We start from the raw sequence: 18,886 nt of genomic DNA on the forward strand, positions 1-18,886 counted from the left end.
GAATACATTGACATTTTTGCTTTATATATGCAGTTCAGGATGATCACTGTATCTTTCTTGAGTAACTTGAGTAAGGGAGCAATCTTATCTGGCTCGACGGTCGCCTCCAAGCCCAGGGGCAATGGCTTATCCAGTGTAGGGCAAGAGGAGTGGTGAGGAGCAGATCTCCTCATTGCTCCCCCTGCCCTGCTTTCAAGGCTAGACAGCCGATTTCAGCTGTCTAGCTTTGGGAGCTTGGAGTGCAGGAAGCGGCGGCTGGATGACACATAGGATGTGTCGTACTGGCATTTCCGACCTCCCCACCCTGCCCTGCCCCTGAGAACGCCCTGTTTTCGCCACTCCACGTTGCTCTTCTGAGCGGGAGCACAGGGCCAATCCGTGTTGCCTACGAGGTGGCGCGGGAGTGGTTGGGGGTCAGTTCTCTGGGAACCGACCTATCCTATCAGTGTCTAGCTGCTGTTAGCGGCGATAGGATTGCACCCTAAATTACATTGCATAATAAACTGCACAGGCCATATGAATTGGCATATACAAGTTGTAATGTATGTATTTCTCCTTTTCATTAGACCGCGGTCAAGCAGCAACATCCCCAAACAACCTGGCATCAGTAATAGACTGGATGAGAGTGAATGAATTAAGCTCAGTCTAGAGTTGATAATATTAGGGGACTCAGACTGGTTGGCTGTGGAAATGCCTATTCTAGATAGGACTGCATTCTCCTTGATAAGCAGTGCTGGGTTCAAGGTAGCAGATGTGACCTGTAGTATATTTTTTAAGCTTAAGATGCTTTGCCTGCTACGACTGCTAATGGAACTTAAGAGCCCTGGCCACTATCATGCATATCTTTGCAGCTTTCAGATTATACTATTGTTAAGTGCTGTTTCTGGCCTATAAATGGTATGGGGAATCTCAGGGAGCATCTTCTCCCATATTCTTCTTGTTCCCCACCCCCTACGTTTTAAGGTCTGCCAATGAGACTCTGCTAAGAATCCATCTTTTGTGAATTCCTGTTTAGGTGAATGGTGAACATTTTTACATATCCTGTTCAGCATCTTGTTGTTGTTGTTGTTGTTCAGTCATTAAGTCGTGTCCGACTCTTCGTGACCCCATGGACCATAGCATGCCAGGCCTTCCTGTCCTCCGCTCTCCCCTGGAGTGTGCTCAAGTTCATATTCATTGCATTGGTGATGCTATCTAGCCATCTCATCCTCTGCCATCCCCTTCTCCTTTTGCCTTCAATCTTTCCCAGCATCAGGGTCTTTTCCAGAGAGTTTTCTCTTCGCATTAGGTGGCCAAAATATTTGAGCTTCAGCTTCAGTATCTGTCCTTCCAATGAGCACTCAGGGTTGATTTCCTTTAGGATTGACTGATTTGACCTCCTCGCAGTCCAGGGGACTCGTAAGAGTCTTCTCCAGCACCACAGTTTGAAAGCATCGATTCTTCGATGCTCAGCCTTCCTTATAGTCCAGCTCTCTCACAGCCATACGTTACTACTGGGAAAACCATAGCTTTGATTAGATGGACCTTTGTCGGCAAGGTGATGTCTCTGCTTCTTACTATGCTGTCTAGGTTTGCCATAGCTTTCCTCCCAAGGAGCAAGCATCTTTTAATTTCATGGCTACAGTCACCGTCTGCGGTGATCTTGGAGCCCAAGAAAATAAAATCTGTCACTGCCTCCATTTCTTCCCCTTCTATATGCCAGGAGTTCAGCACCTACTTGAAGATAATCTTTTCAGTAGTTGCCCATGTTGGAAAGTCTGGTGTGACTTACCGCTCTGTAGTATAAAGCTACAGAGAATGTGCGGCAACACAGCATTTAGTACTGGAGGCAATAAATTCAGGCTAGAGCCAGTTTAAAAGAAGTTCCAACTTACTTTATTAGTGCTTTTATACACATCGTCAGAGAAGGCTATCTAACACTGTTTAACTACAAGCAACCCCTAAAGCTGGGTGGGTGAGTGTAAGCGAACAAAGGCAGGAGATATGGTTACCGCTTTCCTCTCTGGAGAGACTGCATGGCGCTTGTTGCAGAGGCAAAAGGAAGGAAGATGAAGGAAGAGGAATTGATCAAACTATAGGACATTCTCTATCACCCCCTAGTATCTGGAAGCATACGGAATTGTTCCTATTATCCAGCATCCCACCTGTTAAAGGGTACTCCTTCCCCGCAGGAAGCTCACTTAGCCTAGTCTCTTTCTGGAACCTGATACATTTGTATTCCACCAGCCTTTTGAGAATCATACTTTCCAAATCAAGGTAGGAGATTGGAAGCTGAGGACCGAGTTTAGTCTGTCTCCTCCTTGGGTTGTTTGTTACAGATTAAATGGGAAAATATCACTTGCGTTGTTAGCATGGGAATGCGTTGCTGAGGTGCCCAGAGTCACGTAGACAAAAGGATGTAGTGACTGAATTAGTGCTCGAGGACTGTGCAACTTACTGCACGTGAGTCACAATGCCTAGCAGGCCCCTTGTCTCTAGAAACCAGAAAACTTCCTTTGAAGGAATTTGGTAGCCCCTTGACTCAGCACTGCACCAAATACTGACCAAAGCTTACATCATGTGCTGTTTACTTATTTGTATAAATACCAAAGTTGCTTATTGTTCTGGGTCCAGTCCTGAGGGGCCACGTTGGCAACTCTTGACTGCACCACACTGTGGTGTTCTGGTAGGAGACGTCTGCTCAGACAAAAGTTGGTATCTGTTCTCTGGCCGAGCCTGGCAGAAGGGTAAAATCCTGCAACACTTGATTTTACTGGTTTTGTTTTTAGTTTTAATTTGATTCATGTAGTAGGAAAAAGCAGGGCTGCCTCTTTCCTGCGGCCACTTATTACTCCTTACCTTTAGAACAGCAGGCTTCTGAGTTGAGTCAAGCTGCATTCAGCCCTGCAAAAGTCAGACTCCTGAGTAGGTGGGCTTGATGAACAGCTGTAGTTGCTGGCAGTGGGAGAAGGTGAGAGGATGAGGCAGCAGCGTGGTGCTTCCAGCTCCAGTTAGATAAATGGGCCCTTTGCCAGGAGGAGGTGGAGGTGGGAGAAGGGGCGGAAGCCACAGAGTCCACCACCAAAAGAAACAGCAACCCACATGTAGCGCGAAAGGCGCAAGGAAGACAGGCCAGAGGCAGAGACGCCTGTTCATTAATTTCTCCCTGGCAGAGCCCATTCCTCCTGAATGCCTACTTCAAGTCCCACTTACAAAGAGAGAGTGTGGGGATTTCAGTTTTGCGTATTTGGAAGACACTGAAGAAAGCTTGTTTGTTTTTCTTGAAGGACTGTTATTCCTCAAGGCACATGGGATTAATGTATGCCTCAGTGCTGTTAAAGTGTCTTATTACTTATACATACATTTAAAGCAAAGGATGTCTCTACCTTCTCTCTCTATTTGTGGGATGAACAGGTAGCGTTCTTGGCACAAAACTTGTAACAATTAGTTTCATTTATTATTTATGATTTTATGTAGTAAACCACTTTGTAAACAGCCATTGAAAATCAGTAAATAAGTTATGTAAATAATGAAAGTGAGAATCCACTAATAATCCTAAACAAGGATGTATGAAAAACTTTTATTACTTCCAGCTAAGAAATATGAACTCAAAAGACAGACACGGCACTGATAGGTCAGAAAGGCCACTTGCCCCCTGAGGCATGGGCCGGTTTGTGTTCAAGATGCAAAGGAGGAGGAGCTATGTGTGGGAAAGTGATAGACCCCACCTTTGCCATCCATCTTACATCATCCCCTTTTGCTAACATATGCCTTAGCAATTAGCATTGGTGCAGGACCTTAGTAAGATGGACCTGAGTGGGAACCTTTATTCTCCGGTCTGTTTGCTATGGTATTTCTGCAGTAGGCAGGGACTTGGGATCAGAAGAGGAAAATGGTAAGGTGAACCTGGGATCCTCTGCAGGGAAACATTTACGAAGTCCAGATCAGATTTCCTGCAACTGTAGGTCACTAAAAAATACAGACAATGTGGGAAAGAGCAAAAAAGAGGAGGGAGTAGAATGAAAGCAGAAAATAACTGAATCTGAAAGATGCCAGATCCAGAACGCAAGAAAGCGGTAAATTGAGAAAGCAACGAAGAGTAAAGACAGTCAAAGATAATAATAAAAAAGTGAGAACCCTGAGTCAGACAAATAAATAATAATAAAAAGATGGGAGACAAGGTGAATCAAAGCAGAAGATACAGAACAACTTAACAGTAAGAAAAGGACGTGATCTTGACAGAAATGGGAAGCTAAAGTGATTTACGGAAGGAAAGGTATATAGATGGAATTCATCTGACACAGAGAGAATTGTAACTGAAACAAAGAATGCATTTCCCGAGAACCATATGAAAGTCAGCAGAGCTAGGAAAGATAAGACAGCCTGAAAAGTAGTAGTACGGTGTTCATCATTATCTTTTGTGTTTGTGTGAATTCAGTTCAGTTGTCTGCAGACACACTCAAAATAATTTGTGCTTGGGTGACAGCAAATGCTTTCAAAATTTCAAAGGCTTTCCCTCTTAAGGACCTCAGTCTTCCAAAACGAAACAAGTATTACCATTTTAAGAAGAGGCAGGTTAAAAGGTGAAAATTTGTTTATGTTGGCTTTGGTGAACAATTTTCATATCATATATGCATTTTGTTCCACAAATTTGACAATATTTCTCCTCTGTAGTCTTTTTGATTGATTGTTTGATTGCATTTATATCCTGCCTTTTTTCTCCTCCAAGGAACCCAAGGTGGCTTACATTATCCTCCTCTCCATTTTATCCTCACAACAACAGCCCTGTGAGGTAGGTTGGGCTGAGAGTCTGTGACTGGCCCAAAGTCACCCAGTGAGCTTCCTTGGCCAAGTGGCAATTAGAACCCAGATCTCCCGACTCCCAGTCCAACACTCTAGCTGCTACACTACACTGGCTTTTTTGCCTTCACTTTTAACATTAACTCCATTACTTTCTGATGCTTTCACCTACAGCACTTAATAAATGGACAGAAGCTATCTATTCTCTATAAAATATAGGGGCAGAAATCACTGTTGTCATGGTCAGACCACTTCCTGGTGAAATTTGTCTCACGGTGCCAGTCACTTCCTGCAAGAGTGGGGGATATATTAAGATGGCTTACCCCCAGACACTTTTGGAATCTGAGCAGTTCCTGGGGGATTTTTCAGTAGCCAGAGCCAGCAATTCTGTTGAGGCCCTGGTCACATTATGGAATGGCGAGGTGCGACGGACCATTGACACGATTGCTCCTGAGCTCCCTCTTCTGTGTTGTGGAGCTCAGAAGGCTCCCTGGCTTACTGGGGGGGGGGGGGGGCTCCAGACAATAAACAGGTCAGAAGACGGCTGGAGCATAAGTGGCATGAGACTCATCATGAAGGTGATCGCACATGTGTAAGAATGCATAATGCCTGCTATGTGGCAGTGAAGGAAGCAAAGAAAGCTTATTCTGCCACCTCCAATGCATTCTTCAATAGCTGTCCAGCTGAGCTTTTCTGAGTGATTTGCGGGTTGCTTTTATCATACCCAGGAAACCCAGTACTAGAAACTTTGGAGGCCCACTGTGATGAGTTTGCAAGACACTTCATGGATAAAACCATTTACCTTCCTGCTGACTTGAACACTGCTGTTGATGCAGTGTCTGTTAAGGTGTCCAGCGCATCATCTTATCCCGTTTTGTGGGATCAATTTCAGTTTTTTGGAGCCTGAGGATGTGGACAAGAGGCTTGCATTCCTGCGACCGACCACATGTTCTCTCAACCCTTGCCCTTCATCGCTTATTCGAATTAGCTGTGGGGGATTGATCAGATGGATCAGGGGAGTGGTGAATGCATCATTGTGTGATGGTGTGGTTCCTACTGCCTTGAAGTAGTGGTGTGACCCCTACTGAAAATACCCTCACTGGATCCTAAGTTCTAAGCTAACTATCGTCTGGTCACAAACACTCCGTTCCTGAGTAAGGTGCTCAAGAGAGTGGTAGTGTCCCAGCTGCAGGCACTCTTGAATGAAACTGATTATCTGGATCCATTCCAGTCTGGATTCAGGCCTGGTTTGGGGACAGAATTGGCCTTGGTCACCCTAATGGATGACCTTGTTCAGGAGAGGGACAGTGGGAGCATGACCCTATTACTTATTCTTGATCTCTCAGTGGCTTTTGATACTGTTGACTGCGGTATCTTCTTAGACCACGTCTGTGAGTTGGAGGCACTGTTCTACAATGCTTTGACTTGTACTTGCAGGGTCAGTTCCAGAGAATAGCAGTGGGTGACTGCGCCTCAGCTCCAGTTATATAGTTATGGCTTGGATGAGGGCTAATAAACTGAAGCAGAATCCCAATAAGACAGACCCTATGGGTTGGCGGTTCCCAGGTCTGGGAATTGTGCTGTTTGCCTGTTCTGCATGGGATTGCACATCCTCTGAAGGAGCAGGTACATAGTGTGGGGGTGCTCGTGAATCCATCTTTGTCACTGGAGGCTCAAGTGACCACAGTGGCTCAGAGCGCCCATTACCAACTTTGGTTGGTTCATCAGCTACACCCATTGTTGGATAGGGATAGCCTAGCCATGGTGATCAATGCACTGGTAACCTCACAATTAGGCTGGTATAATGTGTTCTATTTGGGGCTGCCGTTGTGCCTAGTTCTGAAGTGCAGCTAGTGTAGAATACAGCAGCTAGGGTGCTCACTGGGACACCCAACTATGCTCAAATAAGATCTGTGTTAAAAGAACTGCACTGGTTTGCCTTTTAGTTACTGAGCTGTGTTCAAGGTTACTTTATTGTCATACAAAGCCCTAAACAACTTGGAACCAGGATATCTAGCAGACTGCCTTCCCTTATATATATCCAGCTGACCTTTAAAACCGTCAGGGGAGGCTTTACTGGGCATTCCAAAATTAACATTATGTTTCCATGCAATACCTTAAAAGTAGGCCTTCTTGGTAGTGGTGCCCACCCTTTGGAAAAAACCCCCCCCCAATGCAGTTTGAGAGGCAGAAATGTGGCATCTTTCAAACACCTGAAAACGCACTTGTTCACCCAGGCTTTCCCCAGCTTGTAATTTAATTAAACATACTCTTACTGCTCCTTGTATTTCTCTTATTGTAATTGGAATTGTTTTTAATAATGTATTTTAAATGTGATTTTAATATTTATATGTAAACTGCTTAGGGATTTTATTATATGTAGTGGTATATAAATATCACAAATAAACAAATCTCTCCAAAGAGGGGTGAGGTTCCCAGTCCGTTAACACCAGTGAGCTGCCAGTGAAACCAATAGGAACACAATATTTCCATGTACTATCCCACTCACAACTTATGGATGTTTACTCACAAGTAAGTCCCAGAAAGTTAAATGGTGCTTATGCCCAAGTAAGTGTACATAGGATTGCAGCTTTATTGTTCTACACCTAAGCATGCACACCGTGGATTTATACTTAATAGGTAAGAGCTTTTAGAAGAGCATACCTGTATGTCTACTTACAGGTATTTGACAAAATATTGTTCAAGAAAAGAGTAAGAGCAGTAACCGTAGCTCAGAGGTTCCCAAAGGTCCCAGATTCAATTCTGGTCACCTCCAGTTGAAAAATAAATTTAAGAAGCAGATGGAAAAAGACCTGTTTCTGAAACCTCAGAAAGTTTCCCAAGGTTTCTCAAAAGAACAATGTGAAAATCCCTGATTTATAGCCTGTCACAGCCAAAGCACATAGCTATTGCATGTTAGGTAAAAGTCAGCAGGTGGCACTGTTATACATATATCCTGCATCTTAGTAAACTCATATTTCAGTGTCGGTTGTCATGCAGACTTTCTGATATTAAAGAATTATTATGTGGCTTCCCCTTCAGCTACCTCACACTGTACACTTAAATGCCTATCCAGTTTTTAACCAAAGAAAAAAAGGCATTCAACTACTGAATGTTAAGATTCAGGGCAGGTGGGCAGAGGGAGTTTTCAAACTTGGCCTACACTCGGCATCTGATGAAAAAAGGTCATGGCACAATTACAGCCCAAGCCTATGGTCCAAAGTAGTTTCCACAGTTTCAGTGTTGGTAACTTCCAAATATGCACGCATGGGATCACAAGCCATCTATATTTACCTAAGGTAAGGGTAAAACCTCTGAACTCGGCAAGACTTAACTTCAAAATCAACATGCACAGGACAAAAGGAAGCTACCTTATACCAAGTCAGACCACTGATCCATCAAGTTCAGTTTTGTCACAGTTTACTGGCTGGGTTCAGACAACATGATAACCCACATTCAAGGGTTGAGTATGGGTTGTCGTTGTACTGTGGGTTGTTGAAATGTGGGTGATGTGGTCAGAACCCAGCCATAACAACAAACCATGGTTTGTCAACCACAAACAGCCCACAGTTTACAACCCAACAACAGAGCAAAGGGCTGGATGTGCCCGATCTGGTCTGATCTCAGAAGCTAAGCAGGGTCTGCCCTGGTTAGTACTTGGATGGGAGACCGCCTGGGAATCAGGCTTCCTGCACTGAGCAGGGGGTTGGACTTGATGGCCTTGTAGACCCCTTCTAACCCTGATTCTATGAGTCTATGAAACCATGGGTTCTATTCATAGTTTGTTAGCACGGCTGGGTTCAGATGATGTAACCCACTTTTCAGCAACCCATGATTCAATGACAATCCACACTCAACCCTTGAGCGTGGGTTATTGTGTTGTCTGAACCCAGTCACCGACTAGTTGCAGCTCTCCAGGGTTTTAGACAGGAGTCTTTCCCAACCCTATCTGGAGATTACAGGGATTGAACCAGGGCCCTTTTGCATGCAAAGCACGTGCTCTTCCCCTGAGCTCTGGCCATTTCCCAATGTAACAAATAATTATTAATTTAATACATTCTCCCAAGTACGGGGGGGGGGGCGGGGGGGACGACACACACAATGTTATCAGTATACAAAACTCAGGAGGTGGGTTAGACTATCTCTGACTGGCTCATTGTCACCCGATGACATTCATGGCGGAGCTACGGTTTGAATTTGGGTTTCCTTGGTTTGAGTCCAACATTCTACCCGCCACGCAATGGCTCCAGATGAGATTGGTTGCGTTTCAGTGCATTTGATCCTAAACCGAATTTACTCGGAAGTAAATCCCATAGATTTCAGCAGGGCAAGAATACACTTTTAAGGGGGCGATCCTATGCCTGTTTTAGACAGGGGAAAAAAAAATCCTACAAGTCGCAGCATTCCCCTCTATAAGCATGCGTGGCTGCTTTCGCTTGTTTGTCGTGAACAGACGCAGCGCAGCCTTTTTAGGAATCTGACTCTCATCTTGGTGCGAGAAAGGAGAATGGTAGGATAACTAAGACGACAACAACAGCCCGGCAAAGGCGTTTTTGTTATCCCCGCAGCTCCTGCCTTACTCCTCCGCCACCTCAGCAACCCCTCGGAAACAAGAGCCGCACCTCTCTGCGCGTGCGCTTGAATGTCTTTCGTCGGTTCGGAATTTCCGCTGGGCGCCCCGCCTACGAGCAGAGCGTCGGGGCCGTTGCCAGGCGACCGCTCCCAAGCTCCTGCGCACGGAAGGAAGTTGGCGTCTCCTTGGAGACCAGGACGCTCCGCGCTGGATGCTGACTGGGCCAGGGGCTCGCGTGAGTGCCTGGGGGAACGGCGGCGGCGGTTGCGGAGGGGCGATGGAGCTCGCCGCGGCCTCCTGGGACGTGGCCGGAGTGCGCATTACGCCGCCCGAGCTGCGCTTCGCGGACGCGGTGCCCGGAGGATGCTATCGGGCGCTGTTGAGCGTCCAGAACCTGCGGGCTCAGAGCTGCGTCCTTCACTTTGTTCCTCCTGAACTGCCTCAGGTGGGACGGGGGGCGGCGTGGGGGGTTGGCGTCAGTGGGGGAGACGGGCTTCCCGCCTCTTCCCCTTGAAAACAGCCCTTTATGTAAGCCCCCTCCCCAACGTAAGCCCCCTCCCTTTCTGCCAGGAAGATCTGCTTCTCCGTTTGGGGCGTGGCCAAACGGGGCTTGTTCTGTTCCAGTAAAGCAGCCTTCCCAAATCTGGTGGTCTGCTGATATATTGGACGACAACTCCCATCATCCTCAGCTATTGGCCATGCTGGCTGGGGGTGATGAGAGTCGCAGTCCAACATATCTGCCGGCCACCAGGTTGGGGGAGGTTGTAGTAAACCGAGTCCTAAGCAGGTTCACACTTGGCAACAGGCATGTGTTTTGCACGCACACCCTTCCTTGCCCTTGACTGCCCTGCCCCGGGCATAATTTAAAAAGAAACGCAAAAGACACTAAATGGCCGTGGTTGTCACTTCACAGCATCTTCCCTGTACATTTGGGACTGGTTTTGATTCTTCCAGATTTATTTAGGTTAGAGACATCCCTGGCTGCAATCTGGAATGGGACTGATACCAGTAGGAAGGATGACAACACTGAAACAAAAATTCAAAGAACAAAGTTATAACGCAAAGGTGATACATGTATAGTTGTTTGGTTTTTGTTGCAAAGAAACACCCAGCGATGCTCTTTTTCATTGGGTATTTCTTTACTATGTACATAAAACCAGATGCAGCATTTCTGTCTTCTGATACTGTGGAGTGAGGTTGCAGGAGGTGACCTGCCCCATCAATATTGTACTTAGTTTCCCACCCCTATTTCTGAGGCTCCTATTTATTTGCTATGTCCCCAGTGCAATTCCTTCCCCCTCCATTCCCCTTTATTGCATCTGTTATTGCCAAAACAAACAAAACCCCAAGTTCATAGTAATGTAAACTTTGCAACTTAAAACATTTTTTTTTAAAAAAGAGAACACTTTTATTTACCACTGGGAACTTGCTGAGTAGTAGTTCCAATCAAAGCCCATCACTTGTTAATATTTATCAGATGGGCATGAATATTCTCATGGTGAAATAAAATGATTTAGGGTGCAATCCTCTGCATATTTAGACAGAATGCAGTCCTACAACTCCCAGCATTCCCCAGCCAGATTTTTTTTTCTGTCTAAACTTGCAGAGGATTGTGCCCTTAATTTGTTGAATTGAGAACCGAATTATTTGGTCATTGTTTTGCAGTTCAGGCTAATCGTGGAAAATCCAAAGAAACCTCTTGCTTCTGGTCTTCACATAACAGCCACCATGGAATATCATCCTGACACTGAGAAAGACCTTCAGGATAGGCTACTTCTTCATGTAGGAAAAAAGATAGTTGAGATTCCTCTAATAGGGTATGGCATTTCAACATATACGTAGTTCTACTGATTTATTACATCTTTTGATAATAATGCATTTATTTTTTAAACAATTGGCTTACAAGACTGACAGGTTCCTTGGCAGGCATGTTATGATTTAAAATAATGTGAAGTTTCCCCTACATTACTCCTGTGCCTTAAAATTGTTATGCGGGAAGTGGCCTGAGGAGCCAACCTACAAATTATGTTAATTGCTAAAGGACGCAGTCCTATGGCTGCTAGTCAGTGGCTAGACAGCTATAGGATAGGTCGGTTCCTGGAGAACCAACTCCCACCCCTCCCACGCTGCCTCGTAGGCAACGTGGATCGGCCTTGTGCTCCGCACTCGGAAGAACAGTGTGGAATGGTGAAAATGAGGCATTCCTGAGGGCAGGCTGGGGCAGGGAGTTTGGAAATATCGGTACAACACATCCTATGTGTGGTCTGGCCACTGCTTCCTGTGCTCTGAGGTCCTGAAGCTAGACAGCCGAAATTGGCTGTCTAGCTGTGAAAGCAGGGCAGGGGGAGCGAGGAGGAGATCTGCTCCTCACCACTCCTCCTGTCCTGCACTGGATAGGCGGTCGACCTTGGGCTCGGAGGCGACCATCAATCCAGATAGGGCTGCTCCCTAATTCTTAATCTTTTCCATGTTATTTATTTAGCTCCATAGTGAAATATATAAGGGCAGTGTATGAATGCATATTTAGGACTCAATTTGTGATGCTTTGCTCTTAGGTTATCCTTCTATTTAGTTCACTACTTCAAAAATATTAGGTAGCAACCAAGGCTGCTATATATAATGGGCACAATCAAGAATAAGTCATGATTTGTAATGTGATCCTATCCATGTTTACTTAAGAAGTAAATCTCACTGAGGTCAATGGGGCTTACCCCCAAGGAAATGTATTTAGAATTGCGGACTAAAACCTATTTATCTTGATGAGATTTAGCTTTGTCTAATTCTCATTATATTGCACCCAATGTCTCTTAAACCAGACATCATGAGGTCACATTATATTGAAATTTGTATAATAGTATAAAAATTGTTAAGAAATTCTGACATACTCATTGTATATTGAATTGTGTTGAATGTTTTGTTTTAAACACAAGTAAACCAGATCTTGTAAAGCTTCATCAGACAGCCACTTTGCTTTCTTGCATTTCTTTTTCTTTGGGATGGATTTAATTGCTGCCTCCTGAACAATGTTATGGACCTCTGTCCATAGTTCCTCAGGTACTCTATCAGGTCTAATCCCTTAAATCTATTCCTCACCTCCACTGTATATTCATCAGGGATATGATTTAGGTCATACCTGAATGGTTTAGTGGTTTTCCCTACGTTCTTCAATTTAAGCCGAAATTTTGCAAGAAGAAGCTCATGATCTGAGCCACAGTCAGCTCCAGGTCTTGTTTTGACTGACTGTATAGAGCTTCTGCATCTTTGGCTGCAAAGTACATAATCCATCTGATTTCGATATTGACCATCTGGTGATGTCCATGTGTAGAGTCGCCTCTTGTGCTGTTGGAAAAGAGTGTTTGCTATGATCAGCGTGTTCTCTTGGCAAAACTCTATTAGCCTTTGTCCTGCCTCATTTTGTACACCAAGGCCATGCTTGCCTATTATCCTGGTGATTTCTTGACTTCCTACTTTAGCGTTCCAATCCCCTAGGATGAAAAGGAGGTCTTTTTTTGGTGTTCTAGAAGGTGTTGTAGGTCTTCATAGAACCGATCAACCTCAGCTTCTTCGGCCTCAGTGGTTGGAGCATAGACTTGAATTACTGTGATGTTGAATGGTTTGCCTTGGATTCGTATTGAGATCATTCTATCGTTTTTGAGATTGTACCCCAGTACTGCTTTTCCCACCCTTTTGTTGACTATGAGTGCTACTCCATTTCTTCTAAGGGATTCTTGCCTACAGTAGTAGATATAATGGTCACCTGAATTAAATTCGCCCATGCTTGTCCATTTTAGTTCGCGGATTCCCAAGATCTCGATGTTCAATCTTGCCATCTCATGTTTGACCACCTCCAGCTTACCTTGATTCATTGACCTTACATTCGTTCCTAAACAATATTGTTCTTTACAGCATCGGATTTTCTTTTCACCACCAGACACATCCACTGCTGAGTGTCCTTTCGGCTTTGGCCCAGCCGCTTCACTCTTTCTGGCACTTCTTGGAAATACCCTCTGCTTTTCCCCAGTAGTATATTGGACACCTTCCGACCTGAGGGTCTCATCTTCTGGCGTCATCTCTTTGAGCCTTGTGATACGTTCCATGGGGTTTTCTTGGCAAGAATACTGGAGTGGGTTGCCATTTCCTTCTCCAGGGGACCATAGCGGTCCGTAACATTGTTCAGGAGGCAGCAACACAATCCATCCCAAAGAAAAAGAAATGCAAGAAAGCAAAGTGGCTGTCTGATGAGGCTTTACAAGTAGCTGAGGAAAGAAGGGAAGCGAAAAGCAAGGGAGAAAGGGGAAGATATGTCCAACTGAATGCAGAGTTCCAGAGAATAGCAAGGGGAGACAAGAAGGCCTTCTTAAATGAACAATGCAAAGAAATCGAGGAAAACAATAGAATGGGAAAGACTAGAGATTTTTTCTAGAAAGTCGGAGATCTCAAGGGAACGTTTTGTGCAAAGACGGGCATGATAAAGGACAAAGAAGGCAGGGACCTAACAGAAGCAGATGAGATTAAGAAGAGGTGGAAAGAATACACAGAAGAACTATACAGGAAAGATCTGAATGTCCCTGATAGCCATGATAGTGCGGTCCCTGAACTTGAGCCGGACATCCTAGACAGTGAAGTCAAGTGGGCCTTAGGAAGCATTACTAACAACAAAGCCAGTGGAGATGACAGTATTCCAGCTGAGCTGTTTAAAATCCTAAAAGATGATGCTGTTAAAGTGCTGCACTCAATATGCCAACACATTTGGAACACTCAGCAGTGGCCACAAGACTGGAAAAGTTCAGTTTACATTCCATTTCCAAAGAAGGGCAATGCCAAAGTGTGTTCAAACTACCGTACAATTGCGCTCATTTCACACACCAGCAAGGTTATGCTCAAAATCCTACAAGCTAGGCTTCAGCAGTATGTGAACTGAGAACTACCAGAAGTACAAGCTGGGTTTCGAAGAGGCAGAGGAACTAGAGATCAAATTGCCAACATTCGCTGGATCATGGAGAAAGCAAGAGAATTCCAGAAAAACATCTATTTCTGCTTCATTGACTACACTAAAGCCTTTGATTGTGTGGATCACAACAAACTCTGGCAAATTCTGGGATGGGAGTACCAGACCACCTTACCTGTCTCCTGAGAATCCTGTACGAGGGTCAAGAAGCAACAGTAAGAACCAGACATGGAACAACCGATTGGTTCAAAATTGGGAAAGGAGTACGACAAGGCTGTATATTGTCGCCCTGCTTATTTAACTTATATGCAGAGTACATCATGAGAAACTCCGGGTTGGATGAATCACAGGTCGGAATTAAGATTGCCGGGAGAATTATCAACAACCTCAGATACGCAGACGATACCACCCTAATGGCAGAAAGCGAAGAGGATCTAAAGAGCCCCTTGTTGAGGGTGAAAGTGGAGAGGGCAAAAGCTGGTTTGAAACTCAACATTAAAAAAACTAAGATCATGGCATCTGGCCCCATCACTTCCTGGCATATAGAAGGGGAAGAAATGGAAGCAGTGACAGATTTTACTTTCTTGGGCTCCAAGATCACCGCAGACGGTGACTGTAGCCATGAAATTAAAAGACGCTTGCTCCTTGGGAGGAAAGCTATGGCAAACCTAGACAGCATAGTAAGAAGCAGAGACATCACCTTGCCGACAAAAGGTCCGTCTAATCAAAGCTATGGTTTTCCCAGTAGTAACGTATAGCTGTGAGAGCTGGACTATAAGGAAGGCTGAGCGCCGAAGAATTAATGCTTTCAAACTGTGGTGCTGGAGAAGACTCTTTCGAGTCCCCTGGACTGCAAAGAGGTCAAATCAGTCCATCCTAAAGGAAATCAACCCTGAGTGCTCATTGGAAGGACAGATACTGAAGCTGAAGCTCAAATATTTTGGCCACCTAATGCAAAGAGAAAACTCCCTGGAAAAGACCCTAATGCTGGGAAAGATTGAAGGCAAAAGGAGAAGGGGACGGCAGAGGATGAGATGGCTAGATAGCATCACCGATGCAATGAATATGAACTTGAGCACGCTCCGGGAGAGAGCGGAGGACAGGAAGTCCTGGCGTGCTCTGGTCCATGGGGTCACGAAGAGTCGGACGACTGAACGACTGAACAACAACAAACCAGATCTATTTAAATAATTTATTTTTGACCCATCAAAGAATTTCAAACTAATTAAAGAAGTAGTTGCAGTCTATCATGAATAAATCCAATGTGATGAAGTTGTCTTAAGTTACCATAGTTAAGAAAACACAGTGACATTTTAAGTCTCTTCCATCTGCAGATGTTACTGCCAAATTAGGTTACATAATTAAATTGAATGTTTGTTGAACAATGGGAGGAAAACAGTTCTTTTATCTAAAACATTTATAAAAAAAATAAAACTAATAAGGTAATGCCATAAAACCAATGAGAGTACATTTTTTTGCAGATTAATCCCATGCTGCTGCCTAGAAATTGAACCTGAGATAAATTTTGGCACAGTGATTGCAAACAGCAAAGTAATTAATACAGAGATTAGAATTACTAACTGTGGATCATCTCCAGGTAAATATTTTCTATGTAGGTAATTATACCAAGTTCATTTTCTTTTACATTGATGGCCTGGTTCAGATAATCAACTCCTGGCTAATTAAGCCAGGACATGCATGAGCTCTGTGCATCTGTATGCAGCTCCTTTGCTGCTGCTTTGCTCCTTTCTTCATGTGAGGGAGCATAGAAGTCAGGAAGCTGTAGTTGATATTAGTTCCTGGTTCACACATAATGAGAAAATATAGTTAATGACTTCCAAACAAGGTCGGATTCTGAATCCAATTTTAAACTCTTTAAAGTTGGCTTCTGCATCCTGGTTTGTTTGGAAGCCATTCACCATAGTTTCTTGTTCACACATAATGGGAAACTATGGTTAACTACAGCTTCCTGGTTTGTTTCATCGGTCACATGAAGGGTAGAGCAATGCATCAGCAAAGGGTTTGCTTTTAGGTATACACAGCTTGCGCATATCATCTGAACATCTGAACCGAGACAGAATGTAGATAGGTTTCCTAATTACTATAGACCCTGAAAATCCTATTTGTCTCTCAGTTGTCGGGCTCTCCACACTAGGCTTGTCAATTGCCTGGAAAACTACTGACCTGCCTGGTTTCACACAATTCTAGGCAAGGGAAGTAAAAGTTGTTTTTCTTGCCTTCTTTTTTTAATTCATTACCTTTAAAAAATTTGGATCTTGTCATTGTGTACACACGCATATTGGGGCAGGGAAGACCCAGAAGCAGGTATGTGTTCATACACCACTGTGCAAAATTTAAATCACTCCTTCCATGGGGCATGTATGGCCATTGTTTTGGGCTTTCTTATTGTGATTTGTAGTCTGTAAGTTGGCTCCCTTCTTGATATATCTGCTTTCCATGGTTTTGTATTGTCAGCCATGGGATTCACTGCTCGTCTCAGTCTTACTGTTTTTCATCTTTAAAATAAGGTCAGTCTTCTAGATACACTTAATTACTTCATAATATACTGCATTTCTATGGTTATAAATGGTTATACTGCATGACTTGGGCATTTATTTATAAACTCTTAGGTTGCCTTTTATGGCACAGCCTTCACAAGGCAGCTTACATAATGACAAAAATACATAAAACATATGAAAAACAAACGGATTCAATTGATTTTTAGTTCTTGCTTTGCCCTTATGACAAAGCTGGAGGCTAGGTTGCGTTAGGTTTATCTGGCCTGGGGTCATGTGTGGATGTTCTGCTTGGTAGCAGAGGACTTGTAAGCACATGGCCCTGCCCGGCCACTAGAATTTTGTCTTTTGAGAGCTACTCTAAATTCTTTTTTGTGACCAATCTGGAAAAAAATTTACTTATAAAATTCTGGCAGTTCTGAGTTTTGTTTAGGTAAGCTTCATTGCAATAAAGGTCTGCTTGTCCTATGTTTAGAATGGCATCTTCTCTGGAAAGAACTCTATTTCTCTTGTGTTAGTCATTGTCCTGATGTAATAGCAAAATATCCATCATTATGAGAAGACAGGTGGAGAGGAGGACCTGTGGATGGCAGGAACCCTTAGAGAGGTGTTGTGCATCTTTTTTGCCTGTTGTGCTGTCTGTGGGATCCATGTTGGTGTAGACCAGGCTACCCTGTGTTGGATTGGGAGGAGGTTTTGGATATGTCATTTTTATATGTGGTACATAACATCTTTATATTTTTAGGTACATTTGACATAGAATATAGAGGAAGTGTTGCTATTGTTATATCACCAAGCAATGGGGTGGTGGAACCTCAAACAGCACAGTCTGTTAAAATAGAGATCTGTACTGATGTTCCCAGAAAAATGAATGAATCAGCCATGTAAGTGTAATGCTTTTAAGCTGAAGTCTTCTCTTGTTTGGATTGCTTTTTGATTTTACTCTCATGATCTCTACCTAGTTCTAAGTAAGAGTGTGCTTTACAGTTTACAGTGCTCTCCAGTCTCATTATACTCGGATATTATGTCAGTCAGATATATGGAAATATTGCCAGCCCCAGTTACAACCTATGCAAGAAGATCAAGCTGTACTGGAGAGCAGAATGTTTTCATTTATATGGCTCAATTGCCTATCCAAAGGAGTTAATTACTCTGTTTATATAACTCTCTTGGCTGAAGTCAGTTAGGGGTTGCAATATCCGATGACTTTCATTCATGTAGTTGGTAGCTAGCAAAACCCCAACTCTCTCAGTGAAAACCCTTTTTGGAGGTTGGTGTACCCCTTATTGTTACAAATTGGGTATAAGGAATAAGTACATTCATAACTCTTCCTTCTGCCCAGAATCTTATGTGACATTGAGATCACCATCTACTCTGATAGGACGCACTGAAGCTGTAAATGTGACAAATATATTTAAGACATAGCCAGGTTCCACCATTGGTGTTGTGTCCTATAATAATCTCTGCATTTCACCCTTGTTGTGGAAAGTTAGGAATAGGCAACTTTTGTAAGTTTCAACCATAAATATGTGTATTACTTAAATGCTGTAATAAAATACTGAGTTCCATAAGATTACTATATTATCATAACATACATCTTATCTGTGCATATTTCTCCCTCTGTTTCTTCCTACCTATTACTCTTACCCAAAGTGTGGAATTGCAGGGGCGGCCCCGTACTGAGATAATGATCAAAGCTAATATAGTGGAACAAATGCTTGAGGTTTTAGGCGTGCCTCATTCAGACACAATACAATGTGTTAATTTTGGATGTGTCTATTTTGGAACCTCAAAGACCGAAGAAGTTATTCTTCACAATAAAAGTCCAGAGTCTACGGACTGGGTGGCAGTCCTGCAGGATAATGCTGTCGGCGCAGAGATGGTAAGAAAACCTCCCTTGACTTTAGTCCTGCTTCCCAATGTCTGTCTGTTTTCCAGCAGGGTTTCCTTTCCTCATGTGTGGCATAGTTGGAGGCTAGTTCAAGAGAAAAGGAATGTTTGTACTTTTTCTTTTATTACTATATGCCAGCTCTCAGCATTCTCGTATTCTAATATGAGCAAGGAACAAAA

General features: G+C 43.7%; 1 protein-coding gene across 1 annotated transcript in view; it reads left to right on the top strand.

Moving 5' to 3' along the window:
* Window positions 1–9,537: 9,537 nt before the first annotated feature.
* Window positions 9,538–18,886, top strand: part of CFAP47 (cilia and flagella associated protein 47) — a 410,934-nt gene continuing 401,585 nt past the window's right edge. The window contains exons 1-5 of the mRNA XM_084843965.1: window positions 9,538–9,797; window positions 11,018–11,169; window positions 15,782–15,897; window positions 17,562–17,700; window positions 18,470–18,698. Coding sequence (XP_084700091.1) covers window positions 9,564–9,797; window positions 11,018–11,169; window positions 15,782–15,897; window positions 17,562–17,700; window positions 18,470–18,698 — 870 coding nt within the window. The 5' untranslated portion in view covers window positions 9,538–9,563. The remainder of the gene's footprint in view (window positions 9,798–11,017; window positions 11,170–15,781; window positions 15,898–17,561; window positions 17,701–18,469; window positions 18,699–18,886) is intronic.

The sequence above is a fragment of the Heloderma suspectum genome, chromosome 3, assembly GCF_057233095.1.
Source record: "Heloderma suspectum isolate Gila_16-S chromosome 3, 16-S_ref, whole genome shotgun sequence".
NCBI classification, from domain to species: domain Eukaryota; kingdom Metazoa; phylum Chordata; class Lepidosauria; order Squamata; family Helodermatidae; genus Heloderma; species Heloderma suspectum.